This window comes from Drosophila persimilis, unplaced genomic scaffold (genome assembly GCF_003286085.1).
Source record: "Drosophila persimilis strain 14011-0111.01,24,50 unplaced genomic scaffold, DperRS2 tig00000579-arrow-pilon, whole genome shotgun sequence".
NCBI lineage: Eukaryota > Metazoa > Arthropoda > Insecta > Diptera > Drosophilidae > Drosophila > Drosophila persimilis.
In genome coordinates this window covers 3,043,675-3,062,218 of record NW_020825322.1, presented here as the reverse complement: position 1 = coordinate 3,062,218, position 18,544 = coordinate 3,043,675, and the positions used below count along the sequence as shown (strand labels likewise).

The 18,544-nt window shown below is 42.7% G+C and overlaps 3 protein-coding genes across 3 annotated transcripts in view; 2 read left to right on the top strand and 1 right to left on the bottom strand.

Annotated features, from left to right (window-relative positions):
* The window catches only part of LOC6598595 (acetylcholine receptor subunit alpha-like), a 49,461-nt gene extending 43,256 nt beyond the window's left edge, over positions 1 to 6,205 (top strand). Inside the window, exons 6-10 of the mRNA XM_026990551.1 lie at positions 491 to 627; positions 1,331 to 1,477; positions 1,552 to 1,644; positions 1,777 to 2,824; positions 5,814 to 6,205. Coding sequence (XP_026846352.1) covers positions 491 to 627; positions 1,331 to 1,477; positions 1,552 to 1,644; positions 1,777 to 2,824; positions 5,814 to 6,014 — 1,626 coding nt within the window. The 3' untranslated portion in view covers positions 6,015 to 6,205. The remainder of the gene's footprint in view (positions 1 to 490; positions 628 to 1,330; positions 1,478 to 1,551; positions 1,645 to 1,776; positions 2,825 to 5,813) is intronic.
* A 7,899-nt stretch (positions 6,206 to 14,104) lies between these two features.
* Positions 14,105 to 16,976, bottom strand: LOC6598596. The gene is made up of 5 exons (XM_002023593.2): positions 16,718 to 16,976; positions 15,963 to 16,309; positions 15,546 to 15,890; positions 15,333 to 15,490; positions 14,105 to 15,275 (listed from the first exon to the last, which is right to left on the bottom strand). The coding sequence occupies exons 1-5, from the start codon at positions 16,922 to 16,924 to the stop codon at positions 15,181 to 15,183; spliced, it is 1,152 nt and encodes a 383-aa protein (XP_002023629.1). The 5' UTR covers positions 16,925 to 16,976; the 3' UTR covers positions 14,105 to 15,180.
* Positions 16,729 to 18,524, top strand: LOC6598597 (pyridoxine/pyridoxamine 5'-phosphate oxidase). Its single transcript, XM_002023594.2, has 3 exons — positions 16,729 to 16,789; positions 17,482 to 18,015; positions 18,086 to 18,524. Exons 2-3 carry the CDS (start codon positions 17,486 to 17,488, stop codon positions 18,210 to 18,212), a joined length of 657 nt encoding a protein of 218 aa, XP_002023630.2. The 5' UTR covers positions 16,729 to 16,789; positions 17,482 to 17,485; the 3' UTR covers positions 18,213 to 18,524.
* The last annotated feature ends 20 nt before the right edge of the window (positions 18,525 to 18,544 follow it).

Sequence of the window (18,544 nt, the reverse complement as noted above, 5' to 3'; positions counted from 1 at the left end):
TTCGAAGATGTGCCTTTAACTTTCAAAAAGCGACTACAGGATAAAGACAGCTCCAATCCGAGTGTTAACGACTTTGCTCTGCTTGAAATAGGCTCTCAGAGAAGTGCCAGGTATCCTTCCGCCGCTTCCATATGTACTTTCCGAGTGTGCGGCATAACAAGGGCTTAAATTAAATCAGCTTAGGGAGAATCTGGGAAATGTTTATGCATTATAAATGAGAAGCCTTATCGGGGCGGAGAGAGTTTCCCCTGCTTTTCCTTTTTTTTTTTTTTTGTAAATTGTCGCTTCTTTATGGCTGGGAACTTTGCCGCTTCACGTTTTCCTCTCACTCGACATGCAACTCAATTTAGTCCCAGTGGCACCTCAGTCGGAGTCGTACTCCCCCACTCGACGTCCTGTCTCCATATTTAGCTCTGGGATCCGCTTGCTGCGAATAACTTGAGCCATGTTTGACTTCCATTCACTTCACTCTCGTTCCCTCTGGTTGCAGGTCTCATTAAGCATATCCATTCTGCTGTCGCTCACCGTGTTCTTCCTGCTGCTGGCGGAAATCATTCCGCCCACATCGCTGGTGGTGCCGCTGCTGGGAAAGTTTGTGCTCTTCACCATGATACTGGATACGTTCAGGTGAGTTTTTCTTACGATTTCCTACTGATAACGAATGAATGTGAATGTGAATGCGAGTGCGAGTGCGAATGCTCTGCGGAAACGGAACCTAAAAATAAAACTTCGTTCGCTTGTTGGCAAAGGCTCTGGCACAGGCTCTGACTCTAGCTCTGGCACTGTCTCTCCTGCTGATTGTGTTTGGCTTAGTGCCACGCCCTCTTTGCCTCCCCATAAATGGGTGCCGCAATTTACAGTCATTTGCCACGCCCCCATTACTGCGCCTGCCCCACCACCAAATGATGACCGCCTAATTGATGGTAAACAAAAGTCGAGTGTACTCGAGTTGGAGTACCAGTCTCCTCCGGGCTAACGCTGGGGCTGGGGCTGAGGCTGAGACAGAGGCTGAGGCTGAGACTGAGGCCGAGTCGGAGGTCTGCCAACAATGGAATCGCCAGTGGCGCAACAGGACTTTGCCTCAAATGATGTAATTAAGGCAGGCAGACGCCACACCCCTCCTGTTCCTATAACAGCAACATCCTCCTTCTCCACTTCATTCTTTGTGCGTAGGCAACGCCTCGGCCAGCTCCTAATTAGACGTGGGCGTCGAAAGTTAATTACCCAGACTAAGAGAGCAACTCACTTAAGTTCTATCTACATGGTCCCCACCCACACCCCCCTCCCACTCTCACACTGTCACTCATCACCCTTTCTTTCATATATACAGCATCTGTGTGACAGTCCTGGTCCTGAACATCCACTTTCGGTCGCCCCAGACCCACACAATGGCCCCTTGGGTGAGGACGGTGTTCATCAATCAGCTGCCGCGATTCCTGGTCATGCGGCGGCCCCTATATCCGATCAGTGAAATGATGTGAGTATACCCATCGACAGCTGTATGTTGGTCTCCCAAAATTCGATCTCGTCTCCACCTCTCCCCGTCTGCAGCAAATCCTCGCGCCGTCTAATGGTGCGCACCTGTAATGGACTCGAACTGAGGGATCAAATACCACCGTTGCCACCGCCCGTGGCCTTGTCGCGGTAAGTAAAATGGTTTTATCAATACTGAGCCCTGAAAAGATAGTATTCGTAACCAACAAGTGGTTCCAAATGGTGTACATCTATCCTTTAATTATTCAACGTAGTAATCATTTGAAATTCATCTGCCTGCAGCATGCACCACAGCCCCAAGACGACGTCTCGCAGCACCTCGCCACACCTGCAACACAGAGTACAAACCCTTAATCTGATGGACGAGTGTGGCATGGGAATGGGAATGGGTGGTGGCGGTGGTGGTGGTGGTGGGGCGTCCACTATAACCGGCCACCTTAGCTCCCTGTATCCGCCGACCATCTCGACGGTGAATCAGCAAACCTCGACCACATCCTCGCTGATCGATGCCCAATACCACAATCAGTACCAGCAGACCGGGGGCTCGCTGCTGGACCACCCGCTGACGCCAACGAAGTTCCGCCAGATGACCTCCACCTCCAGCCAGACGGGTCAGAACGGCCAGAACGGAAACGGGCAACACCATCACTATGGGGCCGGCGGGGGGAAGTCGTCCTCCACCTCGACGCTGACCCACCAGCAGGCCAGCGGCCATCACTTGTACCGCCAGCAGTCGAGCTGTTCGGCAAACTTCTCGCCGCTGCCGCAGCATGCCCATCAGGCCCATGCCTCGACCACCACCAGCGACCTGTGCATGGGCATGGGCATGGGCATGGGGATGGGGATGGGCATGGGGATGGGTCTGGGGGGCAATGGGAACCCCAATGTGATAAAGTCTACGACGACAGTTAACTCGGTGGCCACGGCCTCCACGCTGGCCGATTCCTGTTGCAGCGGCATCCAGATACACCAGGGCATGGGCGCCGGTGCCGCCTGCCAATCCTCGGAGCTGCTCCAGCACCATCGACCCACCACATCAGCAGCAGCAGCGGCGGCGGCGGCTGCAGCTGCGGCAGCTGCTGGAGGAGGACCAAGTACCTCGGCAGCGGCGGCAGCAGCCTCGGCTGGTACGCCACCGCCACCACCACCACCGCCGCCGGCGGCGGCCTGTGATATACTGCCCGCCTGCCAGCGAGAGGGCGGCCCTCACTGCTGTTCGGGGCGCGGAAACGTCCGGCAACGCTGGCACACCTGCCCGGAGCTGCACAAGGCCATGGACGGGGTCAACTACATCGCGGATCAGACGCGCAAGGAGGAGGAGAGCACAAGGGTAAGCACGCCGAATGCCACATACCACACACCGCATACCACCATCATTATACACAATACGTGCGATATATGGCAAATGGTGTTCAAGGTGGGAGAAGGGATATCTCACCCTGCCCGGAGGTGCACAAGATGATGGATTAACTAACCAAAATACATATATTAATGGCTTAAATTAAGATATAAAACATTAAAGAAGTTATCCGTCCTTAAAATGGGAGGGATTCGAAACGGACATTATCGAGGCCATATTATAGGCTTCGCTCTTAGCCAATTGAGTAAATATTCAAGTTTCTTCGTGTAAGGATACTATAGAATATAAGATATAAGGATATTATTCTAAACCAGAAGCAAAAGACGAGTCGATATAACCACTGCCCCTCCGTTTGTCCGATCGGCTTGATGAGCGCCTATATCTTAGCCCCTATAAGAGCTAGGGAGCAAAGGGAAAACAAAGATAATAGAAAATATCTTCCAAATTTGCGACGGGTTCAATATTATACCCAAAACGAACCAAACAAATCGAAGCGCAACTGTCAATCCGTTCTTTAAGTATTCGAAAAACTTTGAAACACTATTAATGCAAAGGCAATGCTCGTTTAAGAGCATACTTTTAGGATTAAAACGCAGAGCAAACCCCTTTATTCACATAAAATCGGAAAATAGCCGTGTAAGACAACAAATATTTACAATAATAATTACCGGGTATAGATAAATATTAAAGCAAAACATTCTCATAAGAACTGGAAATGTTTAAAGGTTTCTTGCAAGCTAAAAGAAAAATCACTTTTCTTTTTTAATGAAATCAACCATAAAGGGAGAGTTATCATAGTCCTTTGAGTCATTCATTGTAAGTAGAGTTGGGACCATGAATGAACCATAACCACATTTATTTGGTTTGGACTCTCGTTTCCAAAAAGGTCTGATAAGGACAAGTCGTATACGTAATATTCACACAATGGATGATTATGAGGTTCTTCGTGTTGACAAAAGTCATTCCAACGTAATCATCTATGAAAGAATTGAAAAATGAAGAAACAATAAATCAAATAATAATTATCAGTGCTCCCATAGATTTGCAATTAAGCCTAAGACCAGTACAAACTCGAAAATAACAAAGCCCGAAACCCTTCGCTTCATTAATGTTCTTGGTTTATGCCTTAATGAAAAGGAAATCCTATAAATCGAAAAACCCCCTACAGGAGTGGCAATTGCAGGCCACCAGCAAAAAGCCAGCAAGAGGAAAAAGGAACAGGGAAGTGGCCCGAAAGCCGCTTAACATTTGGCTTAGACGAGACAGAGACGAATACAGATATATTACAGAGATAGAGATGGAGATGGAGCTGGAGATGGGGGGCCGATGGAAGTCGGTGTGGGTTCCTCCGATGTTAATAAGCCTGGCGTAATAAATTAGAGCGGCCTAAGGCCGGATTTATGAGAACGTCAATAATCGATACACGAAATGCAAGGGGCTTTCGGAGAAGGGATACCTAGGCCAGGACACAGTTGTTGATGATGTCTGACTGTCAGTGTCTTCCTCTATCTATGGCTTATCCTGCGCTGCCCTGCCCGGCCCCGCCCTGCCCTTTTGTTGACCTTACACGGACTCTTTGTTCCTGGATGTATCTCAGACCGAGCCCAAGTGTGGCTGTCCTAATGTCTTTTCGAGAGTCAATATATATGTGGTATATATGTATGTGGTTGCTTTGTACTATTATAGAATCTTTATGTATGTGGTTGTCTCTATAGCAGGACTTTTGCCGGCTGCGCCAAAAGTTTTAATGACTTTTCATGCGCCTTATTGAGCATCAGGCATCGACCAGGCCGAGTCCGATTCCGAGTCCATGTCTGCGTCTGCGTCCGCGTCCGCGTCCATGCTGAGGCATGCTTTCCCGGCTTTTGTCGTAGTTGGAGGAGTGCGAGCACTCGCTCTCTCATCATAATGAATGTTTTCTTGTGGCATTGAACAAAATGCCAATAAAAGTATTTTATTAAAATTACGCACATATTCAATCATTATTGGAATGTGATGTTGAGCTTGGGACAGTCTGGAAGGACCTTTTGGTCGGCAAGTCGCTGAGGAGCTCGTATTCCCTAGCAGTTGAGGACACAGAACTCATCGCCAAATGCCAAGGCGGCAGCAGCGGAACGTTTGTTGAGGCATTCACATTGAGTCCATGTCATTTGTGGCACGACCCTAAGTGTGTGGCATTGTGGGTGGATTCAAGGAGGTGGCTCCATAGCTAGGGAATTAGTTCAAATATTCATTCAATGACTGAGAGACATACATATTTCCTGTGGCAACGCAGATTGTTTCCTGTGTTAGCCTTAGCCTTAGTCAATGATTAATAATGGTATTCCTAAAGAAGATTTCAATATCATTTTGTTTCAAAGCTCATTAAAATCCGAATTTCTGGAACATAATTATTGACTTGACTAAAATGGAGAGCTATGTACCTGAGACCTTTCAATACGAATCTATCTAGAGATAGAGAGTCCTTTTTTTCAACAGAAGAAGAAAAGAAAGATCTTTGATGTCTTTTACCCCAGCAATGGGACTTTGGAACTTTCAACATTGGTTGAAATAGATTTTCAAGAAACATCTTAAAAAAAATGTACATATGTAACTATGTACTTGTGAAGTGATTTTTTTATATAAAACAGAATACATTCCAATACCAATTCACTTAACATTCACCATTGAATAGTTCTCCATTCTCCAGCCCTGAAACTGTAACATTTCCCCTTAGAGCCTTCAGCCGTCAGTGGAAATATGAAAATATTTTATCTAAATATATGGATATTCCATGTATAAAATAAATATATATATTTCATATTTAAATCATCAACTTTATTTAATTTCACCATTTTTACATTTCAAAACCGAACATTTCATTTAAACACACATACATCATACATATATTGTACATTTGTATAACGCCTATTGATTGATTGATTGATTGATGTGTTGATTATCCACCCAAATCCAACAGGTGAAGGAGGACTGGAAGTACGTGGCCATGGTGCTGGATCGTCTGTTCCTCTGGATATTCACAATAGCCGTAGTCGTCGGCACCGCCGGCATCATCCTGCAGGCACCGACGCTCTACGACACCCGCGTGCCCATCGACATCAAGCTCTCAGAGATCGCCTCGACGACGGCCAAGCCGAATGTGGCGCGGCCTATCTTGTAAGGTGCCCCTCCCCCTCCCCCTCCAACCACTCCTCCCCCAAGTCCCGATCGTGGTATCGATGGATATCGGGATCGGTAGGCGTTACCAACCATTACCATATAACATATATGTACACACACACACAGTCTGAAAAAGCCAGCAGAAAAAACCATAACAAAAGGATGGTGAATGGAATTCGCATTTGTTTTTTCTTTAACAACAAAAACAATAGCAATCGCAACAACAACAACAAAAATTGTTTAAGAAAAATCCAAAAAAAATAAGAGAATCGAAGTAACTATAACTATAAAAACAAAAACAAAAACAAAAACAAAAGGTAAAGTGAAACAAACATTGTATTTGTTATATACTGAAAAAAAAGGTATAACTAACTAAAATTAATATGTACACTAAAAATGCAAGCAAAGAGGTTTTTTTAGTCAAAAAACGTACAACAAACACACAAATTTATCTGAAATGAAGCCGCAGAATATGATCGATTCAGTAGATAATTGAAAAACAATTTTTGAAGATAATTTAGTGGAAAGCGGTAAAACTTAGACAAATTATAAATTAGACTAGCCAGACATCGACAGACAGAGAATGCAACAACAACAACAAAATAATAATTGATAAGCAAACTAAAAACAAAGATGGCGGAAAGGAAAACGGAAACGGAAGTAGGAGAAAACAACATTAGTTAGCTAAGACGATAGGAAGGCACAGCAGGAATGGACAAGAAACAAAAACAAAAAAGCCAAAAACAAAAAAAAAACAACAACGTTCTGAAAAGTATGTCCATAAGAGTGGAACAAAGTTATTGGGTGTGCGTGTGTGTGTGGGGAAAATGGGGAAGAGTGTGTGTGCATGAGAGAGAGACTGCAAATGATGCATGCAAATTAGTGGAAAAACCCAGCGCTCACCCCAGCCCAGCCCAGCCCAAACTATCCGATCCCCATCCGATGCCATACCCATAACCCCAACCAACCCGATTCTACGATTCCGCCTTGGGGCAATTAGTTAGCACAAAGCTTTAGTTATTATGCCCAACTGTACGCTGTACGCTGTACGCGTACGTGAGCGTGTGTGCATAGTAAATAATCACCATTAGAAATTCAAATTCAATTTTGGCGCCTGCATTGCCTAATTGGCCGCAGCAGCTATCCCAACAGCATCCTCATCCTCATCAGCAGCAGAGGCAGCAGCAGCAACAATAACAACCACAAGAACAGGCAAAAAATTCTATTTATCGGATTGCTTTACAGTAGATAGATACAGATCCATCGTTCCTATGATACGTATTGTGTTCCGAAACGGTATTTAATAAAAATCATTACAAGCATTTCTCGTGAGGAATTGTTTTTCGATCGATTCTTCCTATGGCAGTTTCGATATACGAGTATATATATGAAATATGATCCTCGGTTATGGATCCTCGTCAAGAACTTATAATTTATATTATTTATAGGATAGAACAAATTGTAGTTCCTTCGATGCGTTTCATGTTATATACAATACGACCATCCCCCCATCCACTATTACACCTCTCGCCCTCTCTCTCTCTATCCTCCATACACCCATCCTCCATAATATATGCTAATTTCCAACAGCATTATTTATCCAAAAAAATAAAATAAAAATATATAGAAGAAAGAGCTACCTGCAAAAACAGAAGACTAGACCTTTGTCCTTTTTCATTTTGTATACACCGATTTGGTTTACACTTTTTATGGCTCATATAACCAAACGATGTCTGATTGGGGGCGGTGGATCTATTAGATCCCAGTGCGAGTGCGGGACCACAACAAACAAACAAAAACAAAGAGGGGACTACCCGAACAATGTGTAAAAATTTACCCAAAAGCCTTTTGCAGCTGGGCCTCTGTTAGTCAAGGGAAATTTTAACAGCGCGCAGGCGACAAAGGTTTCGACTACAGTTTGGTGCCCGGCGTGGGCGTGGGCGTGGGTGCTTTCATTCTTTACCTCTCCTTTTTTAAATGGCATTTTATGTAGAAGCGGTCTCATTCAATTCAGTTAAATATGATGGGAAAATGAAGAGAGACAGATCAATGAATCATCTTCATCACACTTAACCTTTCAGTGTGTGTCACTAGTGAGCCGGATGATGAGGCCTGTGAAGTCTTTATAGACCCCATTTATACGCCACTTTTCAAAGCATTTGATTTACTAACTTTTGTGCGTTGCAAACAGCTCTCCATGACTTTGTCTTGAGACAAAAGATAATCTTTGTAGAGAAGAAGTTTATAATGCAAAGAAGGAAGCGTCATCTCCGACCAAATTAAATATGTATTATTGAAGCCATCAATTCGATCATATTTGAAGGTATCTCCACTATCAGATACTTTTTTCGTTAGTAGGGAAAATTGTTGTTTTGTTTTGAATACAGCTATGATCGGAAAAACAACAAGCTGTAGCAAAAACTGATTTCTTTCTAAATTTAATATAATGAAATTTAATTTTTTATTTTGTTTGATATGGACAAATTCTTTACTATTTGAATATCGCTTTGATCACATTTCTCGCCTGTTCCTGACTGAGGGTCGCCTTCGATTTCCCCACAAAATGCAAATGGCGATGGCGATGGCAATGGACAAATGCCGAAAGCGTGTGTGTGTCGCTGTGGGTGTGGGTGTCAACTGAGGCAAGTGTCAATCACAGTCACCGCACACCAGTTGTTCTCGTCACATCCTGCCGCCAACTGTATCGCCTCCCGAACCCACAGCCCACCACCCACACACACACACACACACACATTCAACACTTTGCAATTTTTAATTAAATGAAATGCAAGCAAAGAGGACAAACAGGAGAGAGATATTGAGATAGAGGTGGAGATGAAGATGGAAGCGAGGGGAAGAAAGATAGGGACCGCCCGCAGATAAAATGAAAAACCATTAACGAAAAATGATATCTGAAGATGGAAAGGAACGAAGGCTAGAGCGATAAGAGATAGGAGCTGCAGATGAAGTGTGAAGATGTCAGATAAATCCTCTTGGGAGATGAAAAGTGCACAAATTTCTGAAGTTTTCAATGGTCTTTCCGCTGTTTGATGGGTTCTGAGTTTTATTACATTATTTTAAGAGCAGCCCTGTCCATCCATCCATCAATGGGCCACACACAATGAATTAGAGCCCAATAAGATAGAGAGGATGCTGCAAAATCATAATTGTTGCGGGAACAAGCAAAAGTAAGAACAAAGAGGCTGCAGGGCCGCGGGCGGCAAGAGCCAGATGAAAGAGGTATTCAAGTAGATGAAAAGCAGTGTAAAAGCTGGAAAATTTGACGAGCTGTGGAAAGGAAAGCAGTAAAGCAGGAAAGCAGTGAAGAAGCAGCAGTGGACAAGCAGCAGCACTGCAGAAAAGAGCAGGGAGAGCAGTGTGAGATCAGTAAAAAAAACAGTGGAAGACCAGGGTTGCCTCAGCAGGAGAGCAGGGGTGGAGCAGTGGTAAAGCAGTTGAGGAGCATTGAAAGAGCCAGGGGTAAGCAGTGGGTGACCAGTGGTCGAGAGGAGCATGAGGGGTGAACGGAGTCATAACAATACAAACAGTGTGGCCACACACAAAAAGGACATTAGCCCGGCTCCTCCACTTTGCCTCTGCCCCCATCCCCCAGCCTCCCATGGCTGCCGGCCTGCTTTGCTTTTCTTTCTCTGCTCGCTTTTGTTGTCTTTGTTGTAATTGCCTTTGTTTCATTCATTTATGTTTCGGTCGTTTTGGGGTTCGGGTCCGTCCGCCCACTCTCCGTCCTCGGTGACCGGCTGGATGCCGATGAGCGATGCGTATCGGTGGCCCAAGAGCGGAATCGGGTTTGTTTGTTCTCACTGTTGCCGCCTAAAAGTATTCACAGTAAAGATCCGATAGTGTGGAATTCGGCCTTGGAACCGTTTCAATCCGCCATAGATATTGGATATAACTTTCCTACGAAATGCATTTGATCATTTTTAAGTTCGCTGATCATCGATTTACATACTTATACCAACATTCTTAACGATTAACGTAATTTCCATTCTGTTTATAACCCCACTATTTATGCCTTCCATTCCAATGGTACCCACCTTTCATTCAATCAGTTCAATCCAAGCAGTATCCCGCTCTTTTATTTGAATTCAATCCAGATTTCCATCTAATCCGAATGCATTAAGGGGCCGTTCACACCATTCTCACCCCTCTGAGCCAATACAGTGACTATATTGTAAACAAAAGAGCAGGAGCAGCAGGAGTGATGGGAGTGACAGGAACAAAAAAAAAGAAAAGGTTTCCCGGAAATGTCCATCATTGGCCATTTCCACTGTAACAGCATTTTATCTATGAGCCAGAGTGTCGCGTGTCGGGCCCCCAAACGCAGGAGGCAATACAAAAGCAATCATAAAGTTATAGCCTCCCGAAACGGCCTTCGCCTCGCAGCCGAACTCTCCTCTCCCTTCCCCACTTTGTGGACCAGTCCAGTTCGGGAGCATCTCTGCTGTCCCGTACTGTCCTGTCCCAGAACATCCCGAATATCCCGAACAACCAAAAAGCAACTTTACACCCTTGGGCGACATTTTCCACTACGCAACCATCTACCGGTTGCCTTCCACTTCCGTTTTCCGTCCTATGTCCTGTGTCCTATTCCTATGCCTCCCCCGGCTCTTCCTGTTTGGAGTCAGTCCCGCTTTTCGTCTTCTCCCCGTCCCCCACATCGTTTAATGTCGTATGTCCTATCTATGTTTTCTGGCTCTGTGTTGTGTGTCCTTGTTGGCGTGTGGCCTACTCCTACCTTTTGGCTCAATAAGAGCGACAAATTTATTGCTTGCTAATAGGAAAACAGCCTCCCTCTGGTCCTGTTCTGGTGTACTCCCATTCTGTGCCTCCTTAACCACTTCCCTCCTCTCAGAACCGCTGGGAAACCGGTCAGGACAAAGTTTGTCGACATTTTTCCACCGTCTTTTTTTGTTTTTTTTTTCTTTTTTTTGTGGGCCTCGAACAGAGGAAAAATATGTTTTCAACATAATTTCATTCATTATATTTGAATTGTTATAGTCGCTGGCGTTGGTGTTGGTGTTGTTGCTGGATGCTCATTTTCATCTGGCTCATTATCGTGCCACACCCACTGCCCCTGCCCCTGCCCCTGCCGCTGCCCGTAAGGCCTCACCTTCCTTGGGCGTCTGTTTTGGCTAATTTGAATTTGATTTCATTCGGAAAGTTTTCTCGTTTTTTGGCATTTGTTGCCATTTCCATTTCCATTTCAGCTTTATGTGTTCTGTGACAAGTGCAAATGATTGGAGGGTAGCCAGTAGGCCAACAGGGAGGCCAGCCTCGCACCGAAGTTGAAACACCCTTCAGGTTAGAGGACCAATAAAGCTATAAAACTTTAAATAAAGGGTATTAGGCTGTTTGACATGGCTATATCGACTCATACGTGTATGTATGTATATGTATACCATGTGGTCGGTCGGAGATGATTCCTTTTGTATGTTTCTCGCTTCTGCACAAATTTGAACATGCCCGTTCAGGCGTATAAAAATGAGTTGATTAATTGACAATGAATGTGAGCCGAGAGTAAATTGATTTTCAGCACTGCAGGCACTATAAAATGTGTCTGTGATTTGTGCTTTTTTTGTCTCCAAAACGAATGCAAAACGAACAGATCGCAACAAAGAGCCGACAGATGGACTAATGGAATGTCCTGTTATATGAAATATTTCAGTGATTCCAAAAACCAACATTTGTGAAAGTTCTCTGAAACAACGGACGCCACAAACTAAATGAACCTCTAAGGTTTCATGGGAATAACGCAAGAAATGCCTGGGATATACATAGGTATAGACTTTGAATAGTTCAGGTTCAGCATGCCAGGACCCAGTGAGGGCACCACGGGTCATGAATCACGGCGTAAATATTCCAGAAGTAATTATTATGTTTGCATGTTGTGTGTCATACATATACATATATCACTAGTCATTAAAAAAATAGAAAGAGAATAACAAGAAATCGAAATGTAAATGATGAAAAAACATATTTGTATGGAAAATTGGAACAAACGAAACAAAAAGTTAGGTTTTAAACAAAATTGGAGTATTTTTTACGAGAAACCAGATAAAAAGACCCGAAAGACACACACTCTAACAGTATGCCAAAGGGCATCAACATGAAAGAGCTCCAAATTGAGAAGGGTACTTTTTCGAGACATACATACATACATATGTAGGTACAGTTGTACATTGGGCATTGGGTGGTGTGCGTGTGTCAACAGTTTATACATAAACAGATAGATATACTCGTACTATATACATATATACTATATTTGGGATCGGGGGACATTTTGGGGTTAAAAGAACTAAAACTACAATTATGAACACAACAAATTGCATAAAAGAAAGAACATTTTTTTATAACGTACCTTTAACAGAGAGACGGAGAAGCGTTCAAGATGAACAACTAACACTAATTTTAAAACATATATTTAATAGTAAAATTAACATAAAACTAACATTAACATTAAATTTAACATAACGAAAACCAAAACCAAAACCAAAACCACAACAACAACAAAGAAACGAACATTGATAAGCGATGTAAGATACATGGCAAAAAGGCACATTTTTGCAGTGGAAAAAATTGAGTAAAATTGTTTAAAAACAGGAAAAACGAAGAAGCAAAAGCAGAAGCAAACACAGTGGAAAACAAACAAAAAACATAACGAATTGAATTACATTTTAAGAAAATAACAAAAGTGGAAAACCAATTAAGATAAAAGATATTTAAACAAAGCAGAAAAAAAACTATAAAATTATACGATTTACAAAACTAAGTATAAAAGCAAACCAAAAACCAAAAAGGTAAGAACGGAAAGAGAAAAATAATTGTAAAAATAGAAAGAACAATTTTTTTTTTGCTCAAAGCCAGAGGCACACCCTTCACCCCTCACCCAATCACCCCCCTAAAGAACCATCCTCTAATACAAACTAAAATGAAAACAAATAATACGAATATATTTCGCGGCACGTAAAAAATTTGTTCATCACGAAACAACAAAAAAAAACAAATACACACAAAAACCCAAACCAAAAAAAAAAATCACACACACATTTTCTAAGCAAATTGCAAGAATTGGGAAAAAACAAAAACAAAAAGGTGTTTAAAATTAAATTAAAACCAAGAGAGAAACCAACACACAACACATAAGCAAAACCCAAAGAAACAAAAAAGAAAGCATCTATCGTTAACTCAATTGTACCCTTGATAACTATAAAGTGATCCGAAACCAAGGTCAGCTAACCTTTTAGAAGAGTATGATCAGAAATACTATTACATAGATCTCTTCGATCTCTCCTCAATTCGACTGTAAATTGGTGCACAAAACAGTTCATTGTGAAAGGTTTAGTTCGGCTATACAAACATATTTAGAGACATCCACATCACCTATGTATGGGAGAGTAAACAGAGAGACCTCTAATCTTAAACCAAATGATTATAAGAAATACTACTTCATTTCGATTCCGATCTCTTCCTGGTTCAACTGAATCCAGCTTGGGTATAAAACAGTTCATTGTGTACAAATTTACTTTGACTACTCTTACTAGTCATGATCCGAATCAAGTGATCCGATGCAACACCTTACGTCAGGTGAGATATGATATATGGGTCGACCGATCTTTCTGAAATTCCATTGAATCCAAGCTAGGGCACAATACAATTCACTGTTTGAGAGACCGTAAAGATATTGCACTAGAAGCTGTTCTCTTGATAATTACAATACGACTATACAGCCCGATCCGAAGCCCGAAACCCCCATCAGTAATAAGAGGAATTAGAGAGAATCTTTAATCAGATGATGATCAGAAATATTTATATATAGAAAGTGTATACAATGTGTATATGGTATGTGTATGGCCCAAAGAGGAATACCCTCAATTGCAAGGTTATCAAAACGAATACTAAAAGAAAACTAAATAGTAAAGAGCAAAGGAAAAGCAAGAAACGAAAACTAAAATAGAAAATTCTTTTCAAATATCAATAAAGCAAAATGAGAAAACCCAAATGAAACGAAATGAAATGAAAGAACAACGAGAATGTGAAATCACCAACCAATAACAACAGCTGCAACACACATTTCAAGTGCGCTCGTTTAGCCCCATATATAGTATATTTCAATTAAAAAGGAACGAAAAACAAACAACAAAAAACATTAAAATATTTCAATATGTCATTAAGTCACAGCGAATAAACAACAACAATAAGTTGAAGGCGACTTAAACATCTAAAAGAGAGAGAGAGCAAGAGAAACAGTCCGCCTGTGAAAGAGAGATGGTTTAAGGGGTTTTTGAGGGAAAGAAAGGCCGCCCTAGAGGTGTACTATACCAGGTGGAACCATCTCCCTGGGCCTGAGAATGCGATGGCCAGAGATCCCTCTGATATGATGAAATTTACTCCTCTGGCCCAAGCCTGAGTGTAGTTTATGCGTGTCTAGTAAATCGTGTCTAAATGATAAGGCGGAACCTTTAAGGTTTTCCTTCATTGCACAACGTTTGATTAACATTTAAAAATAATTTGATGGACGCCCCTCTAGGGCTATTCCTAATTATTATACTATGAGAAGGGACTCTCTCACAAAGATATTAAAGAAAGGCACTGCGAATTATAACCTTAGTTGTATGCACTAGGTAAAAAGTAGTTGGTTGCACAATGGATTAGCGTTTAGGGTTATTATAAATTAGTATTAGTATTAGAGCAGAGTCTCACAAAGAGTTATAAGACGGTATTTTGTGCCAAAAGATCTATAGGTCTTAGAGGAAACGAAAATAAGTTCTCTGGTTAATTAATACATTGCGTTTTGCTCTTATAATGAGGAACCAATAAATATGAGGAACAATTGTTTAAATACTATGCATAAAACAGTATAAGGATGGATAGCTCAGGCAAACTATATAGATTTCACACGCTTAGCACTGGCAAAACGCACTGTAATTAAACTTGCCAGGCGTTTGTGATAGAGAGAAAGATACATATAGTATTTTAAGTACATATATATATATAGAGAGAGAGCGAGAGAGAGAGAGTGGGAGGTAGTTTAATTTTTGGTAAAATTTTAGCCTATGCAAAACTTTGTCTTTTTTGGTTTAAGGAAATGTCTCTATGCTTTTATGTGAGTGGTGGTGTCTTTTCTAATCGCGAGGTGCTAGTAAAGATTAGGTATCAGTGGTCACATCTTCGTTGTCATCCTCCGGCTCGTGTCCACGTCCTTCCCGTATACGCTTCAATTTACGCTTTAGCATCATTACGCCTGAAATTCCAGGATAAGGATTACAAAGCGTCTCCAAAAATAGTTGTGTCTACTCACATTTGATGGCCTGAAAGGTTTTAGCCGAGGCCGAGGCGGATTCGCTGGCTGGCATGGCATTAGCCGTGGCCTTTTCATGGGCCAGTTTTACCTCAAGATAGGCCTTTTTTAGCGTCTTGTAGTGACGGTACTCAATGGAGTCCTTGACCAGGATGCATCTAAAGGGAAATGATTTTATAAATACAGCGAACTCTGAGAAAATAAAGGTCTTACTTCGCCGCAGATCCCTCACCGGAGCAATCCGATGGATTCGAATGATATATCTGATGGTAAAAGTACTGCAGCACCGGGGAGTTCCAGATGGAGAGACCGTACCACAGCCAAATGGCTACATTCAGCGGCAACTTGAAGTTCTTCGCAAAGAGAGTGGGAATGAAATACTTGAAGGGCAGCAGATTGATGAACACATGCGCCCACGCTGCGATCCTCAGGCCAAGGAACATTTGATATACCAGCCGATTCCGATTTGAGCTGGGCAGGGAGAGCAGGGCGAGCACTTCGGTGAGTATGCTGTACAGCCCCAGCGTGAGATTCAGGCCCACAAAATAGTTCTCATATCTATGGGGGGGGTGGGCCAAACGGATAGACTCACATTAAAGTACGATTCAAGTAGAACAAGTCGAGACATGCCTGTACACATCGATGGCCACGAGGGCCAACAGGTAGAGGCCTTTGGAGCCGACCTCTAGAAAGTCCGCCTCCTTGTAGTCCAGCATGGCTCCATGCAGGTAGAAGGTGATGATGAAAATTGAGTAAAACTGAAACTTTTCCAATTGATGGGACCGGTAGAAGATGAGATTCTCCGACGAATAAAAGAGCGAGTATCGTCCCTGATTCTTCATCAGCTGGGGGAGTATCATAAACTCATTGTAGAAGTGCAGGAACAGGCAGCTGGCTGCATAGAAGGCGATGTTCCAAATCAGTCTCGCGAATTGTTTGCGCTTAAAGTACTTCATATTCGACGACTTGAGGAAGAACTGCCAATAAAGGGAAACGATGGAATGGAGGGTAAGGGTGGTGGGCAATTAGTCGAGCATTGGTCTGACGCCGCATCAGATAATGTATTATGGTCGGGCGGTCAGTGGTCGTTGGTGGTCGGGGCTTAATGCTATCGTTGTTTGTCTGCCAGGAGCGGATTAGAAAGACCACTTTTTATATTTAAATGGTTTATATTTTTTCATTATTTTTCCATTGCAAAAAGCTTTTGGATTCCAATAATGTATTCTAACATTTTAGGTGCCCCATTTAGGCCACCGACCAACCCCCAGACCGCCACTGACCACCCTCTGTTTATTTATAAACGCGAAAATATTTCAGCAACCCCTCAAAAAGAGAGTGAACGCCGTCGTGGAATATTGCAATTCAGCTGGAGCACTTGGACTTACCTGAAAAACACGCTGAAACCCATAGAATCCACAGGACAGAGCCACAAATATCCAAAACACAGCATTTATCAGGTAATACAAGTCAATATCCTGGACAAACGCATCGAACCGGTCGTTGGTTATTAGATATTTTAGCGGCAGAAAGAAGTTGCTGATCTCGGCCCAGTAGTCCGGCGGGCCGGCCTTCATGTCCAGGATGGATGTCATGGTCGGTATTGTTGGGATTCAGCCAGCAAAAGCTGAGCCGTTTGCTAAATTCGGCTATGAATTATTATCGTGTCGGCAGTGTGACCGCGGATTTATCGATAAGATATACGGTCCGACCCTCAGAAATATACCGAAATCTACCGTCTCAGTTAAAAAAGATACCGTAAATATACTGACGAATTCAAGTTCCATTTTACATATTCCTCGATTATGATCTTCCGTGGAATATTCTCAGCTATATAGCACATTTAGCCATGCCCACATAATTTTATACGATTGATGAATCAATTGTCTTCTTGATTGGCTTAATTTAAATAATTGCTTTTAATAGATTTTTATATAACGTTGAAAATGAAATTTAATAGATTGTCGTGTCGGTCTTCTCCCAGATTTTATACAGTATTGATAAGCGCACTGTTGGCTAACAGCTGTTTTTATCAATACGAAAATCGGTTCTGATAGGAACTTATCGCACCTTACAGCACGCTGGAGAAACTGTTAAATCATAAAGCGCGCCATGATTTTTTAATTTCAAATTTTAAATTCATATTGTTCAGGAATATGGCCCAAACATCAGCGTTAGCCAAAATCATTGACCCTCCCATCGATCCTGTGCAGATGTTTAAGCATCTTCTAGAGACAGTTGATCAAGGGAAACCGGATGGCTCGTTTAAAGAGATGAATCTGGCCACTATAGATAACGAATTCGGGGTGCTCAACCGAACTGTGGTATATCGTGGCCTCTCCAGCGACAACTATGTGTTCTACATCACCCATCGATACACGCGCAACTGCAAAAATCTCCAGGCCAATCCGAAAGCCAGCATAACCTTTTATCTGCCGCTCGTAAAGGATGATGCTGGTGGCAAGGACACCACATGGCAGGTGCGTTTAATTGGGGCCACGGCAGTGGAGCTGCCCGAATCTGAAATGGATGCCTTGTGGGACAAAGAGGATTTGCCGGCCAAGATACGTGGCCACGTCTTTCCCTGTGGCGAGCCCGTGGACTACGATCAGCTAAAGTTGAAGCACGACACCTTCCTGAGAGAGCACTTGACCTCTGGGAAGCCCATCGAGAGGCCAGCTAGCTAGTAAGTCCACGCATTCCAGATAAAAACCCATCCCATCGCCAGCCGTTTTTCTCAACCCCAATCTTTGTAGCACCGGCTGGAAATTCCAGCCCCAACGCTGGGACTTTCTCAAAGTGGGCCAGGGCCTGATAGCCGATCGTTTTCAGTATCGCCTGCAGAGCAACGGTAAATGGGAGTCCATGCACGTTTCCACCTGAATCTTGAGCTTTTGGAGCTTTTAGGAGCTTCACTTGATTTCATTTTATTCAACAATATCTTTCTACAAACAGCTAAAAGTAATTTCTAACAACTAAATGTGCTTCTTTTTCGACATGTTTAACATACAATTACAGCATAGTTAATAAATATTACACAAAACAGCAAAAAAAAAAATAGAATAGAATAGATTACGTATAAAAAGAGTAGTACAGATACAGTATGTGCTAATAAAGGGAGCCCAGTTAGTAGCGGTTAAGTTTTCTCCTCGTTTCTTTTTACATAATACAAAGATACATAGTTGTTCGATTTGATTCTGATCTTTTTTTATACA

Bases quoted from the DNA above. Each gene is read 5' to 3' on its own strand.
- LOC6598597 (XM_002023594.2), top strand. From the start codon at position 17,486: ATGGCCCAAACATCAGCGTTAGCCAAAATCATTGACCCTCCCATCGAT. The intron at 18,016-18,085 runs GTAAGTCCACGC...CAATCTTTGTAG, and splicing joins ATCGAGAGGCCAGCTAGCTA to CACCGGCTGGAAATTCCAGC.
- LOC6598596 (XM_002023593.2), bottom strand. From the start codon at position 16,924: ATGACATCCATCCTGGACATGAAGGCCGGCCCGCCGGACTACTGGGCC. The intron at 15,891-15,962 runs GCATGTCTCGAC...CCCCCCCCATAG, and splicing joins GTGGCCATCGATGTGTACAG to ATATGAGAACTATTTTGTGG. The intron at 15,276-15,332 runs GTGAGTAGACAC...CTGGAATTTCAG, and splicing joins AACCTTTCAGGCCATCAAAT to GCGTAATGATGCTAAAGCGT.